Raw genomic sequence first — 15,062 nt, 5'->3', positions numbered from 1 at the left:
CAGCGCCGAGGTGCTCAGGAACGCGGGTAGGTGATGCGGTGAGACCCGCGGAAGGAGAGGTGTGCGGCCTTGTCTCGGCGCTGAGTATGCTCTGCCAAGAACGGGAGAGGGAGCTGGTAGATGACCCGGAGGCCGACGCCCCCCTTCCTCCGGCCACTGTTAGGGACTGACCTTTGCTCATCCCTGGAGCACCGAGATGGGGACTTCCTTCCTTCCTGCCCAACCAATGAGGTGCCGCCACCACTGTCGAGCCAACCCCCTAGAATCACCTTCAAACAGCGGCGTGGAAAAGCAGAAGCAGCGTTCACACACTTCCCTCCCCATCCAGGTAGGGCTCCTGCTCATTCTACTGACCACCTGGGAGGGGCGGCCTGCCTGTCACCTTTCCCTATCTTTCCCTGTGACCGTAAACAGTTCTACCATTTATTCAGTGCCTGCTCTGTGTCTGGTACACTGGCATGTGGCAGTTTTCATTCTAGAAGCCACCCAGACCTTTTCTGGTCTCTGCTTCTGCCTCCTCACTTCCACTCTTGCCCATGGGCCATTTTCCACTCAGCGGAGTTGTCTTTTATAAACGAGAAACTTGATGACATCCCAGGCTTCCTATGACCCTGAGTAAAATCCAGGCTCTTTGCCAACAAGCTCTGACCCCTCTCTACCTCTGCCCTCTTCTTACCCCTCTCTGCCATCATGCTAGCTGTGGCAGAGAGCTCAGGAAGCCTCAATTGTACAACGTCAAGCAGGCAGTAAGAAAAGGCCTATGAAAACCAAGAAGCAGAAAAGCCAGATTAATACTATCTATTGATTCAAGAGGATGAAAGATTCTGGGATAGAATCATAAGAGGAAGGAGGCAATAAAATGGACAAGTAGTGTTCAGCCTGTGCTGGAAGCTGCAAGAATGAATGAACCAGGCCTTAGTGAGTCCCTCTTTGATACCGTAGTTCCACTTTAGGGTTATTCTTCCTAAGAAAATGTTCTCAAATACAGAAAAAGGTGATGCTCTTAATGTTGTTACTTACAGTAGTGAACATGGAAACCTGCCCAACTGTACAAGTAAGCACACTCAGTGGAGCAATACAGCTGTTAAAAATGTACACAAAGGCTACGAAACAGCATAGAAAATTCTTGTGATAGTTCCTGAAAGTAAATGAGCAAGATGCATGATCTAAAAAGTACATCACTATGAAGATGTCTGTAAATAAGCAGCCCAACCTGTTCAGCGAAATGACAGAAGATGCCTGTCGAATGCCAACAGTGGCTATGGTCAGGCCCTGTGCTTTCCAAGCCCTTGAATCTTGGCAGGCGGACCTCATTATCCTCACCCTGAGAGGGAACTGAGGCTTCAGAGAAGCAGGTGCTGTTGCTGCTCCCCAGCACCAGCCCTTCCCAAGCGTGTCCATGGCTCTACCCACCCCCCATTTGCTCTAGTCCTCCGAGCTCTCCAAGCTCATCTCACATGAGTCTGTTATTTAGGGGAATACCTTGTCTTTCCCAACAAACGGGATCGCAAAGCTCTTGAGGGCTGGGACCACAACAGATTCACTCTATCCCACAAAGCCTAACAGACCCTTACCCGCAAAACACTTAAATATTTAATCAGTGAAGACTACATGGAACCCACTTTCTTTCTTTTTTTTTTTTTCAATGTTTATTCATTTTTGAAAGAGAGCGAGCGAGCATGAGCAAGGAAGGGGCAGAGAGGGAGACACGGAATCCGAAGCAGGCTCCAGGCTCTGAGCTGTCAGCACAGAGCCAGACGTGGGGCTCGAACTCACAAACTGTAAGATGATGACCTGAGCCGAAGTTGGAAGCCCAACTGACTGAGCCACTCGGGCGCCCCAGGGAACCCATTTTCAAAGTAAATGAAGATAAATGTTGACTGCAGGTAGCAGTGGTGCTTTTCCACCTTTCTATTGGCTTGCTGTCATACTGAGGTCCTGTGTGGGGGCTAGATCTCCTGCAACTTGGGAGTTACTCGCTTTCCCCACTATCACATCTGGAGCAAGCCTGCTCTCTGATCCCAAAGGGAAGTCCGAAACTCCCAGTAAAGGCACTTACCACTGGGAGCGCCCAGGACAGCTGGGGTAGACACATCTGTCGCACCCGGGCAGAGCCTGAAGGAAGAGCAGGGCACAGAACATCGGGTACCATCTCTGAGTAAGGGAAAGAAACGAGAATACACTCACACTTGCTTGCCTTTTCGCGGAGACACGCAGGAGGAAAGTGGTGGGGAGGGCACCGGTGCAGAACTGGACCGTCTGACTTCTGAATCTTGCAGATTTGCCTTGAAACGACGAACTCCTAACAAAGCAGTCCTCAAACTGCCCGAGGGTCACCTCACCAGAATCCCTGTGTGCACCCTGGGGCCTTCTGTGGCAGCTGACGCCTGCCAGCTCCGCTGTGAGGGCCCGTCACCCTGCCTCCTCTGTGCCGCCTCAATTCAAGGGAGCTTCCTTGGCAGTTGCTTTATTTGCTCAAGGCCGTTGCTTCCCTGCGTCTGTCTGCACAGTCCCACCTGTGGAGGGGGTCATGAGGATGGGACAGCCATACCTGATGAGCAGGACTCTTGATGACACCCACAGCCGCCTCAGTGACCTTCGTCTGCCTCAGGAGACTCAGGAAGAGCCCTGCACCTGACCAAGGGACACATGCAGCTCCCCCGCACCTCAGCAGCTCACACACCAGGCCCAGGCCCTTCCGTGGGGCAAATCCTCTCTAGTGCCTGGTCTGCAGCACTCTTGCTGCTCAGCCCTGACCCAACCTATAACCTGGCTGGCTCCTCTCAGCCTCCACACTCCCTCTCCTCAGACACCCCACAGGTTTGTCACCACAGTGTCTCTCATAGCACGTCCTGTTTTAATTCACAGGATTGAGGATTTGGGGTTTGTGTTTGAGCTAGGTCTGCTTCCCGCCAGCCCTCCCTAGGGTGTGGGCCCAGGACAACAGGGATCTCCTCTGTGGGTTTATCTGCCACTCTTTCCTCGTCTTCACGAATGAAGGAAGACTACCACACAAGTTGGCATGGGTTCTTCCCCAAAGGAATGCTTTATTGACAAATTACCCATTATTTACTTTAAAGATAAATGTTTCTACGCTTGCATCCTGCCTTCTTACCACACCCCATCTGAGATTCTAGCCCTGGAGGAAACTGCCCCCCAACGGTGTTCTTCCCATGGCACAAGCATGGACCGTACCCTGCCCCCCCCCTCACCCCCCCGGGGTGTCTGAAGTGAGCAGCAGACACTCGGGTTACCAGAGAGCACAGCACGGTCCACCAGCGCAGACCCCAAGTGCACACGGATGCCTGCACAGGAGAGGTCTCTGCCTGCTGAGAGCCAGTAAGGCACGGAGCTGCCCCTCCACAAACACCCCACAAATGGGGCTCTGAGAGGCTGCTGGGGTGCGGCAGCTTCAGAACGGGAATGAGATCTTTGTAGCTCCTGAGAAAAGGCGACAGCAGAGTTCCCGCTGACCTCCATGCAGGCCCCTCGGCTCCTCACTCGGCCCCAGCGTACAGCAGACAGGCAGTTGGAGCCCATGACCAGTAACACATCAGCCACCTGTGTGGGGCGTGCTGGCTTCTCTCTCTCCTGCCCCCCATCCTGACCAAGGGAGGCCCAGGAGCCCTCTGGCCAGCAGGAGCTGCCCCAGTCCTTGAGAGGAGAGAGAAGCAAGCTTCATACACTGGGGTGAAGCGCATCAGCAAAATAAAACACACCAGTGATCCAGGCATGCTGCTCTGCGGGCTAGATGCAGAAGTCTACACAGTGCTCAGAACCCACTAAAGAACCCTTATTTTTATATATATAAAAACAGTATAAACAAACAAAGCATAAGGCGATGTAAGGCTTGTATTTCAGCTTGAGTCCAAAGAAATAATGTTTTCTAACTATGAGACTAAAGCTGCTTTGCTTAGCTTTAAATTTTTGAAAAACTCACTGCATTTAAAAAATAAAGAATTTGCTTTTGTTAAAGCTAGATCATTAGTGTAACAATTAGGCAGTTGCTGATAACCAGTTTCTTTTCTGGAAGGTTTCAGAAAATGGACAGTTTCCTGTTTAGCATTTGAAATAAAAACTGAAGATCAGGTAGGGCTCTCTGGATGAATCTTCCTTCTGTACATTCCTTCTCTAAGTTAGGGAAGGAGAGGTTTTAGGAAACACCACGTGTTTTATGCGCATCACTCTCCTGTCCTTCCACGTTCTCATAAACCAACCAGATTCCCTAAGGGCCCACTGTCCCGTCCACCCCGCAGCCCAGGACAGACGGCACAGTGGTCCTGCATCTACCCACTTCAGTGTAAAGCATCTGCGTACAAAACTGTGTTCTCTAACTCATGCGAGCGCAGCAGCCACGTCCACGTGTGAGCGGCACGACTGTCCTCAAAACCTGCTCCGCGCACTTGCCCGCGGCCTGGCCAGCTGCTCCGCTGCAGGGGTGCGGTTGTGGCGATGACGGGTGGGCTTGCACGTGCTCCGAGGCCGGGCAAAGCTGCGACGGACTTAGAAGGGCGTGTGGTCTGGCAGGTGCTTGTCGCCACTCCCCGTTGGGGAGGGAAGGTGGTCACTGCCATTCTCTCTGCCACCTACAACCTTAGACTACAGATGGGGAGAGACCAAGAGAGAAAGACCTGAAACAGAGCACACAAAGCCAGGCAGGTCCCAGGCCTGTTCAGTTCTCTCTACTGAGTCTACAATGTGATACTGATTAGCAGTAACAAGGAACAAACCGCTGACACAGGCGAAGGGATTTATGCCGCAGAAAAGGAGCCAATCTTCAGAGGCTCCATGCTGTATGGTTCCAATCATGGGAATGGAGAGCAGATTACTGGTTTTGGGGATGGGGCAGGAAGAAGGGGAGCACTGGGAAGGATCACTGTGGGGACCAAACTGTTCTCCGCCTTAGCTGTTATCACTGTATCAGTGTCATATCCTGGTCATGACATTTCAAGATGTGATCACTGGGGGAAACCATGTAAAGGTACAAGGGCCCCTCTGCATTAGCTCTCGTAACTGCACGTGAATCCATGACGATTATGTAAGTTTATGTGAGTGACGGGTCACGCCCCAACAAGGGAATCGAACAAAGTGTCTGAATACACTTACCTTTATGGTCCCAACTCGATCTTCAAACGACTTGAAGGTTGCAGAATTCCTTTAAGAGAGAGAGAGAGAGAGAGAGAGATGTCGGTGTGGGGAGCAAACAGCTGTGGTGCCCCCTTAGTGTGAAGGGCCTCAGAGTTAGGGTCAACCTGCAGAAAGATCCCTGACGGGACCCTGAGACCTCACTGTAAAAATGTGACAAGCCAAACTGGAGAGGGGGCACACCCCCAGAAGACAGCCCAGGCAAGGGTCATTCTGGAGGTTTCCAGGTCGGACCAGGTCAGCCACATCCGCCAACTTCAAGAACAGAAGACCTGCATGCCGCCAGCAGGTGCAACCCAGATTTCACACGGGCAAAGTGCAGACCCCTCGAGTGGGCAGTGGGTGGGACGTGAGGCGCGTGTCTGCTGCACCCTACATACACGCATACTCAGGTTATGGGAGGTCCCAGGTATTCCTGACACAAACCTCTCACAGAAGTAAAGGAAAACCAAGGACAATTCTAGAACAAGTGAGTGAGGAGGAGGCAGAGGAGCAGACAGCAGGCCAGCCCCAGCCCCACCCAGCACCCTCTTACACAACCAGTTCCCTCCCTGCCCTCAGGCCTCTAGAAGCAGCCCATCAGGGACCCCCAGACGTGTGGCAGGGTGTGGCAGCTCTGGAGCAACGACAGGGGCTCTGCTGCGGCACCACAGTGCAGAAAACAGCACCAGGAGCTTCGGGGAACAGGCCATAGGTCTGGGTGTTAGAAGACCGGGACCCCCTCCAGGGGCAGATACAACAGTTTCTGTAACAGGCTTGGAGGCACCGGAAGTCTTGTAGGTGCCAGGTGTGTGTATGAACCTCCCTGCCCCACCCCCCTGGGCAGCCCTGGAAGGTTCCAGATGGAGCCCTGTTTGATACACTGGTCTCCTTTTCTGAGCCTCACCCCCACTACCTCTTTAGCCTAGAAGGGATCTTTCCAATCCTTGGCCAAGAGGAGCCTGTCACGGGGAAGATGGCCCTTGGCTCAGGGCCACATGGGAAGTGTGAGGCCGACTAGCCGGAGCCACCCCTCCTCACCCCGCCCGCTCCCTCTCCCTTTCCCCTAGGCTCTGGGAGCTTCTGGGCACAAGTGCACATTACCTCATGGCCGGCATACTTATCGAGTGGCGGATTGAAGAGCTGCTGCTTGGAAGCATGGTGGAAGCAGAGAAGGAAGCAGGAATTAGCAGGGGGCCGAGCCTGGCATCCACCACACCCATCGGCTCATCTACACAGAGACCGGCTCTGCAGGGCGGGTGAGCCTGGCAGCCACACATAGAAGGGCCCCTGGCCCCAGGAAGAAAAGGACCCCAGGCTCCTCTCACTGGCCTCCAAAGTCGCCCCAGAAATAGGACAGTGCTGAGGGAGAGCTTTAAAATAGGAAACTAAGAAGACCTTGGCCTGGGGCTTTAAAGTACTTTTGGTACAAATATCTGTCAGATGTCCTCACTCGACTTCACAGCAAGTGACTTGTTGGCAAAAGAGAAACAACCAGGTCAAGTAAGTAAAAATATTTAAAGTCACACTTTGTTCTAGATTTGGTTCCAGGCCTCCAAGCTGGAAGCGTGTGTGACGGGGCAGCACTGGTGCCGGGCCAGACAAGCACGACTGGGTCAGCGCGGCGTGAGGACCACCCAGGAGGACGCCCAACAGGTGCCCAGCTGCTCATGGCTCTCACGTGATCAACGAAACGCCTTGCAGGGCAAGATGTGGATGAAGAGGCATCAAACCCCGGAATGGAGAGTCAGCGAGACCCTCCCACGTGAACACGTCTCTTCTCAGGAAGGACGAGCTCTCAGGCAGAGCTGGGGATGAGCCCCGTGGTCACAGCCCCAGGAGCCGCGAGCTCCCCAGCAGGCTGCGACTCCTGGTTGCCTGGTGGGCCTGGCTGTGCCAGCAGCGGGCCACGGCACACAGCCTCTGACAGGCCAGCCAGAGCCCACCGTGCCCTGCTTCAGGGGAAGAGCCCTCCACAGGCACACCCCGCGCCAGCCTTACCTAAACGACTGTGAGAACGGACGGGCCCTGAAAGGCAGCAGCAGGAGGAGAAGAAACGCAGTGTTAGGAAAGGGAAGCCAGTGCCCACCCCAGCCCCTCACTCAAGCTCCAGAAGGCCACAAAGGGACCCCCGTGACCACCCCCGGGCCTCACACCACCAGGGGGGGAACAGGACATGCACCCCAGTCTCTGCTCTCCCTGAGCCAAAACTCTGTGAGAGGCTGCTGCTCCCTCACGCACATGTCTGGCACCTCCGCGATCCCACTGGGGTCACATACGAGGCATCTGTGCGTCTATGACCCTGTGTGGAGTTAGAGGACAGAAGTCCCCGGGGAGGAGCAGCGTGAAGGCATGAGGTGTGCGAAGGCAGGCTGCAGGACCGTCACGGTCCGCGTGTGCCGGCACCCGGAAGCCAGGTCGGCCCGGCCCGGCCTTGTGTCAGCAGAGCAGGCTGCACTCTCCACAGGGCTTCGGCCGGGCCAGGGCGCACACGCACGCTGCAACAGGCCTGGGACACCCTCAGGCTCAGCGCCCTGTGCTCCGGCTCCACACTACAGCAGGCAGAGTCCAACCTAGAAACGTGCGTGTCCAGGGACAATGCAGCCACATCCTCCACTACCCAGCCAGGCCTCTAGAGGCTACGCCCAACATGGAGGCTGTTTTAGAAGCAACACGGGCTCAATTACGTGGTCTTGTGAGTGGGCAGCAGGCCCTGCCATCCTTGTTGGGAGGAGAAAGCAGGTGCCTCGTCAAGGGTCACCATGCTAGACAGAGACCCCTGCTTTAACCCAGACTTTGACCCACATCCAATCCCCTCTCCCGGCCTGCCACCTCATGCCCCAGGGCATGCGATCGGCTTCCCAGGCCGGGGCTGCTCTTGGACAGCCCTCTGGAGCACAGTGATGCAGGGCAAACATCTCAGTATACATAAACCTCCCTGGACCTCATTTTCATTCTCAAGAAGCTGTGAATTCTCAACCTCAGGTCAATCTGAGATCACAGGGTGAGGCAACAGCGGACACATCATGGACCCGAAGATGTCAGAGTTCATCGCACCCTTGAAAACATAGCAGAGCAAAACCAAAGAGCCCCATGGTCAGGCGCACCAGCAAACAGGCCAGTCCGTCTGGGCACCTTGACTCTGTATGACCTGGTTCTTGTCCCTGGAAGCATGGGTGCAAATGTGACACATGGCAGGCACAGTGAGGCCGGGCACCTGACCTGAGGCTCCTCGCCACAGGTCAGCAGCACGCCCCAGCTCCTGGAGCAGAGAGTGGGAATGAAGGAGCAGACTGAGAAACGCACCATCAAAATGGCCCGTGGGAGCTCAACACTGCCGTTCCCGTCGGTGCCAACGCTCTGCACACGCTCAAGGGGGAGGGAGAATACTTGAAGTGAGCGAATAATGCCACAAGTGACAGGGGACGTTCCCAGCGAGAATGGAATTGAGGCACAGCAGACATTTATTGCATCCTTCAAATGCTCTGTTATCAGACCAGCACTTTGAGGAAAGAACAGCCACAACCCCACACACACAGCTGACCCCACACACACAGCGCTGGGACGGCCCGCCTCGCCCTCTGTGGCAACCCCTGGGAGCAAGGCGAGGACACCAGTGGCGTGTGATCAGTCTGTCGCCAGGCTTACCACAGCACGGCTTAGGTGGCCAAAGCAGTGTCCCACAGTGCAGCAGCGATGGCGTCCCATCTAATTTCAAATGAACACACCCTCAAAGTCAAGTATTAGCAGATGACCGTGTGGCTGGGAGGAACTGCTGCAGACCCTCCTATCACTCAGAGCCACATATACAGGGTCCAATTGTAGCCACTGTGGACAAAGCCTACGTTACAAAGTGACCCAAAAGGACCCTCCAGCCATAGCTGCTCAGGACCAGGACCATGACTAGATCTCCAGCTGGGAGGATCCATACTCTTTAGGGCAGATGAAACACACAGACCACACCCTGACGGTTCAGCCTCTCTGAAAATATGTAATTTTTCTAAATAAAAACTGGAGGGGACTAATTACATCAAACAAACAAGGTGAGCACGGCCCTGGGCATAAGCCATGGGTTATGAGTGTCTGTATCTTCACCTCTGGCTACATGGCCAGGGCAGAGCCCCTGAAATCCCTAAGTGAAGGGGTTGGTCCTGAGTGTGGGTCAGGGGCCAGGGCAGGGTGGGACAGCGACACCTTGGGGAGGAGGGGCAGCCAGGATATACGCCACACTGCTGCTCAACAGTGCATGCTTGGTCCTAGCCACCTGAGAGGGGCACCTTGCCAAGGGCACAGCTCGGGGGTAGCCGAGCCAGGATTCACACCATGAATACACTCCAGGGGCCAGTGCCCTTGGCTCAGCGCTGTGTAGCGAGGGAGGCCCGGCGGGTGCGGCTTCTGCGGCTTCGGCTGGCTTTGTGTGCTCCACCCAATGTCCAAGCCGTCCCCAGTCCCCACACTCCCTGGCCCCAGGCCCTGCTTGAAGCACTTCTGATGGCCACAAAGGTCTCAGAAGGTCTCATAGGCTCTGGGAGAGAACAGCTGGGGCCCTTGGCACGCAGCCACACACGCGCTGAGATCTGAGCCAGGCAAACAACATACTTGTCCCGGCTGCCGGCTTGCCCACAGGGACACCCCACCCTGACACCGACCTGCGGGTGGAGTCATCTTCTTTCCATGGAACTTCCACGGGAAGCACCCACACTTCCAGACTCCAACCATTAAGTTACGCAAAGGAAACAATAACCCCTCCCCCAAGAAGCACAGAAATGGCAGAAGAAGCAGTCCACAAACAAGGGACCGTGAATCGACTGCTCCAGGGCTGGTGTGCCCACACCTGTGGCTGCCAAAGGGCGCCCGAGGGTTATGAATCTGAGCCCTGGGCCCCCACAGAGCCTCTAGTAGATCCAAAACCCCCAAACCCTCACCTGATTGACCCACCCAACTAGGACATCTCACCTCATATCTCCAAGCTTTCTGCTGATGGCAGAGCCCACGGTGGACAGGGCAGCTGATGTCTTCTGTCCCGCCTGAGAGAAAGTTTCCTGAGTCTTCTTGTAGCTGCGAAGAAAACACCAATTGAAGCAGCCCAACAGGAGCAGCCACCACCCATGAGTCGAGGATGCCACATGCCCAGAGAAAACCCCCGAGACAGAGGAGTGGCTGGTGAGCACATTTCTGGCCACCAGGGAGGCGACCTAGAGCAGGGACAAAAGCAGCACGGCCAGCTCACAAACTCTGAGCTCTGTAACGACACTGTTTCCTGACCTTATTCCACCCCATTGAACACTGAGGTAACCCACCTGCTACAGAGCAGACAGACCCACAGAGGCCCTGGGTCTGGGACAGAAGCCAAAAAACCTCCTTGTTCTGTTACTGTATTCAACTCAGAGAGCTTCTCATGTAAGAGCTCCGTCACGGCCCCGGGAGGCCGCCCGACAGTGTGGACGTGCAGCCTGCGGCAGGCTGGCCTCTTAGGCTCTTGGAAGCCCCTCTGTCCCCCGGCCCTCCCGTTGTGGTCTTATAAACCCTTTTCAGAACAGAGGAAACTTCATCTCATGCCATCGTTCCTAGCGCAAAGGGTGGCCCTGGGTCACAGACAGCAAAGACCACCCTTTCCACGCCCTCCTTCCCCAACCATCCACACGGGGTTGCATCACGCAAGACACGGATCCACGACCTCAACACCTGTGAGAAGAGCAGAGGCAGGGTGCCTTGGCCACAGGGACAGCAAGGATACCCTTGGGCTCGCCTTGAGAGCTAATACCTGGAGTGCCAGACCTTGCCCAGCCGCCACCATAAACAAGACACCACAGCCTGAACCCAAGGGCTCACCTGTGGCCAAGCTGACCTGCTGACCTAAGGAAACAGCTTGAGACGGCAGCCTTCCCTCTGAAATTACTTTCTCACGCCTCACCAGGGTTGCCAGGGCACAGGCAGCGCCGGCCCTGGGTCTTCGGAGTCCTTCCCTCCCGTCTGTTCCCCCAGGGCCATCCGCAGGCAGGAGGCCCCCCTGTGAGCGCTTGCTGCCCTGCTCCCTCACCCTCCCTCCCGAGCACTCCAGACACCCGCCCGCTCCTGGCAGGGCCTTCCTCTAAGCGGGCAGCCAGGCTCAGAGCACAGCAGGGCCTCAGGTTTCCTTGGTGCCCAGCAGGGCCCAGGACTTAAAACGCGTGCTTTCCAGAATGTGAATTTAAAAACACGTTGAAGTCACTACAACAGTGAGTTTATCTTTGTTGCCGGAAGGTCAGTGAATCCTGGAACACTTTAACGATGTAGAGAAAATAATCTAAAATCTTTACCATAAAATTTGCTTCTGGATTTCCTGAAGTCAGTAACTAAAAAGGTCTAATTCTAGGGGCGCCTGGGTGGCTTAGTCGGTTAAGCATCCGACTTTCGCTTAGGTCATGGTCTCGCGGTTCGTGGGTTCGAGCCCCGCGTCGGGCTCTGTGCTGACTGCCAGCTCAGAGCCTGGAGCCTATTTCAGTCTGTGACTCCCTCTCTCTCTGACCCTCCCTTGCTCACGCGGTCTCTCTCTCCCTCCTAGAAATAAAAATAAAACATTAAAAAAAAAAAAATTTAAAAAGGTCTAATTCTAAATCCAACCTTCAGACAAATCTGACCACCAAACACCCCTCCCCCTGTGACGGTCAGAAGCTGTCACAGAACAGACAGGAATGGAAACGAAACCCAACCGCCTGCTCAGCCGCAACCCAGAGAGCAGCCCAGAGAGCTGCGTGGCTGGGACGAGGACGGGATGGTTCTCAGAGACCAAAGTGCACGCGCTCCTTCTGGGAGGGTGTCCGCAGACTCAGCTGTCACCCTCCGAGGCACCTTCCAACCCGGTGGAGCCTCTGCCAGGCGGAGGCGGGCACGTGCACGTGGTCGGTCTTGGGGTCGGCAAAGCTGGTAGGGAAGGGACAGGGGGACCTGCCGCATGTCCTCCGCCACACAGCTTGTTGAAGGAAAGACTCCAGAACCTTCTCTGGAGCCCCTAATGTGCAGTATCTATTAGGGACCCCACCTGCACCCCACCCCTCTGCCCCGGTGAACTGCTTTCATTCCAAAGGGAGTTAAAACACATTACCTGTGAGAAACAGACTTGGAGTGTGATCATTATTTATCAAACACAAGTACAAGACAACTATGACGTGAGGTGTTCGGTTTCAGATACACAGACTCAGGAAACGTCTTCAAGCTGCTTCTCACAAAATAACAAACTTGTAAGATCACATTAACATTCTGTTGGTTGAAGTGAAAAGTCTGAAACAGAGGATTTAAGGCAAAGTCTGCACAGAATTTCTGTCTGCGCCCACAGGGAGTGCACTCGGAGAGGCCACAGCCCGTGCCGGGAATCCGTGCTGAGGAGGAAGAGTACCCTTGGGGTGACTCGGAGAGGAGCCAGCAGCTGCGTGACTGACAGGAGAGACACTTGCTAGTGGGCCATCCCAAAGGGCAGCGCCTCGGAGGGGGACGAGCGGGATGCAGTCTCCCCCACTCCACCACCCTCAGCATTTCTGGTGTGTGGAAATGAGGTGTCACAAGGGACTCCTTCCAAAACGGGAACCTCCAAACCAGGGCAGATGCAGTGCAGGGGCCGAGGGGCTGTCATCAGCCCAGCAGAGAGGCCAGCTTCAGGACGCTGGCGGAGCTGGGAGCCGAGCCACCTTGCCCAGCACCCCTTTGGGTATCACCCCCTCTCCTTTTAGGAAGACAAAGGTGTAGAACGCCGCTAGTCCCAGCCGCCCCACCCCCCACCATCAGCAAACTCTGCAGTCAGCGTGGGGCATGGGCATTCTCCTGCACCTTCCCTCGGTGGCCGCTCCCACCCCAACTCTGGGTGGGCACGTGATCCCAGTCCGGCCAGCCAGATAAGCTTCCACTCCCTGACCACAGCGGGCCATCTTGCTGTTGCACCACAATACTAGAAAGACTCAAACCTGCCCTGCCAGGCACCCCCTCGCACCGTCCAGGAGAAGCCAGCCTGAGGGCATAGCCAGTGTGAGGAGAGCCCTGGTCGGGTGAGCCCGCAGCAGGGGCTTCTCACCAGCCAAGGCCCCTCCCTCCTTCTCAGGCTGACACTCGCTCTACTGTGCTTTCTGTCCCTTACGATGAAAGGACTCAATATCCCAACCAGAGACTATATCTGGTGCCACCTCAGTATGCCTGTAGCTACGATCTACCGTCGGAAAGAACCCAACTAAGCGATCATTTCACGACTGCCAGAACACCCTTGCTGCCATGGACAGCCTTCTGAATCAGACACCGTGGTCAGCGGAGAAGCTGCCGGTGCCCAGCACCGCCCACGATGGTCAGCACCACAGGCGGAGATGTCTGTGCTTCCCGGCTCTCCCGAATTCTGTCACCTTGCAGCACGCTGCTGGCTGGAAGAGGTGCCAGGAGAGTGGCCACCACCTGGTGAAGCACTTAAAAGGGCCATCCCACTGGCCGCTTCCATGCCCAGAGCCACAGGTCTCTTCTAGACTCAGAATTGTCATTCTCTGAAATAGTAACCCAGCAGCTCTACATCAATTAGTTTTAGAAACAGCACTCAAGTCTCTTAAGGCTCTTTCCGGGGTAGGTCCACACTGTGAGCCTGCCAGGCGTCCGAACTGCACAAATGACAGCCACTGTCCCAACCTACAGAGCATCTGCACCTTGGTGAAGGACCGTCCGATGCAGCCCTGAGGACATGACACACTGGGGCTCCCAGAGCACGCGTGACAGCGACGGCTGTCACACCTAGAGACACAGACAGCGTGACCCACCGGAGCCTGCTGGTGCCCTTTGTGACACCGGGCTGCAATGACTCCACAGGCGGAGCCAGGCGACCTGGGGTCCCGGGAACCTTGAAGACAAGCTCAGTAACAACCACTTCCTTTCAGTCAGACATAGGACTTTCTATCCATGTTCTCTGGTATCCATGACAGCAATTCCTCCTAAATTAGAGATTAAAAAATTCCAGAAAATGACTATTTTAAAATATTACCCCATGCCATTCAAAGGAATTCTAATTAGATTAGAGTGCAGGTGAATGAAGTGTTATTACCTCAAATAATACGTCAAGAGTTGTTCTGAACCACAGCTTTGACAGACCTGAAAACTATCTACGTGCGTTTCCTACTCTGCTCATGTTCCGCATGGCTGACAGCTCGGCGGCCGCCAGACCAAAGAGGCTCCGTCAAGATCCCACCAGCAGGGTCCAGGCAGCACCCACAGCTCAAGAACCATCCCTAAGGATGAGTGAAGCTCTAAAAGGCCCCCCAGCTGTAGCTAGGTCTGCAGGAAAGGAAGACCAAAACAAAGACCCCAAAACACCACCCACATTGGCCTGGACGGTCCTCGGCCGCTTTGCCTGCTGAGAAGGCTGAGGAGTGCCTACCAGCCAGACATGCTGCCTGATGCCAGCCAGGCCTCTCACCTAAGGGCCACATCTGCGTCAGACAGAGGGAGCGTGTCAGTGTGGCCTGGTGGCCAAGGGAATTTCCTTCAGTGAGTGTACCCGTTTCACGGAAGGTAGAGTATCATTTGCGTTTAAGAAAGCAATTATAGTAACAACAAAATGGGCAAAACACACCCAAACCAGGTTTGTGCCAGGTGCACGCAGCCTCCCTGTCCCTAAAAGAAGTGTCAGGAGCAGGGGGAGGAAGAGGGAGGTGCTGACGGCAAAGGCACTCACAGGTCTGACTGGGTCACTTTCTCATTCCACTCTCCAAGTGTCTCAGAGGCTTTCACATAGCTAAAAACAGAAAGTCCGTGGTAAATTATTTAGAACAATTATTTCAACTTAGATTTCAAAGCACGGGTGAAATTCCAGGGAAGACAAGGACTGGAGAGCAGGAATAGGCCTCTCCAGCCTGCGTGAGACCAGGTCTGCTGGGGCTCGGCCCCTGGTGTGCAGGCCTGCGGGGCCGGGGCCGGGGCCGGGGGGGGGGGGGGGG

At 55.2% G+C, this 15,062-nt stretch overlaps 1 protein-coding gene across 4 annotated transcripts in view; it reads right to left on the bottom strand.

Moving 5' to 3' along the window:
* Positions 1–4,417: 4,417 nt before the first annotated feature.
* The window catches only part of TPD52L2 (TPD52 like 2), a 28,334-nt gene continuing 17,689 nt past the window's right edge, over positions 4,418–15,062 (bottom strand). The window contains exons 4-9 of one of the 4 annotated variants that reach the window (XM_077756869.1): positions 14,801–14,860; positions 10,081–10,182; positions 7,126–7,152; positions 6,229–6,270; positions 5,107–5,155; positions 4,418–4,599 (exon numbers count right to left, since the gene is read on the bottom strand). In XM_077756869.1, coding sequence (XP_077612995.1) covers positions 4,504–4,599; positions 5,107–5,155; positions 6,229–6,270; positions 7,126–7,152; positions 10,081–10,182; positions 14,801–14,860 — 376 coding nt within the window. In that variant the 3' untranslated portion in view covers positions 4,418–4,503. The remainder of the gene's footprint in view (positions 4,600–5,106; positions 5,156–6,228; positions 6,271–7,125; positions 7,153–10,080; positions 10,183–14,800; positions 14,861–15,062) is intronic. The other 3 variants (XM_077756870.1, XM_077756871.1, XM_077756872.1) reach the window with 3 other exon arrangements.

The sequence above is a fragment of the Crocuta crocuta genome, unplaced genomic scaffold (assembly GCF_008692635.1).
Source record: "Crocuta crocuta isolate KB4526 unplaced genomic scaffold, BGI_CrCroc_1.0 scaffold613, whole genome shotgun sequence".
In the NCBI taxonomy this organism is placed as follows: domain Eukaryota; kingdom Metazoa; phylum Chordata; class Mammalia; order Carnivora; family Hyaenidae; genus Crocuta; species Crocuta crocuta.
The sequence above is the reverse complement of the archived record's forward strand: the minus strand, read 5'-3'. Positions and strand labels throughout refer to the sequence as shown.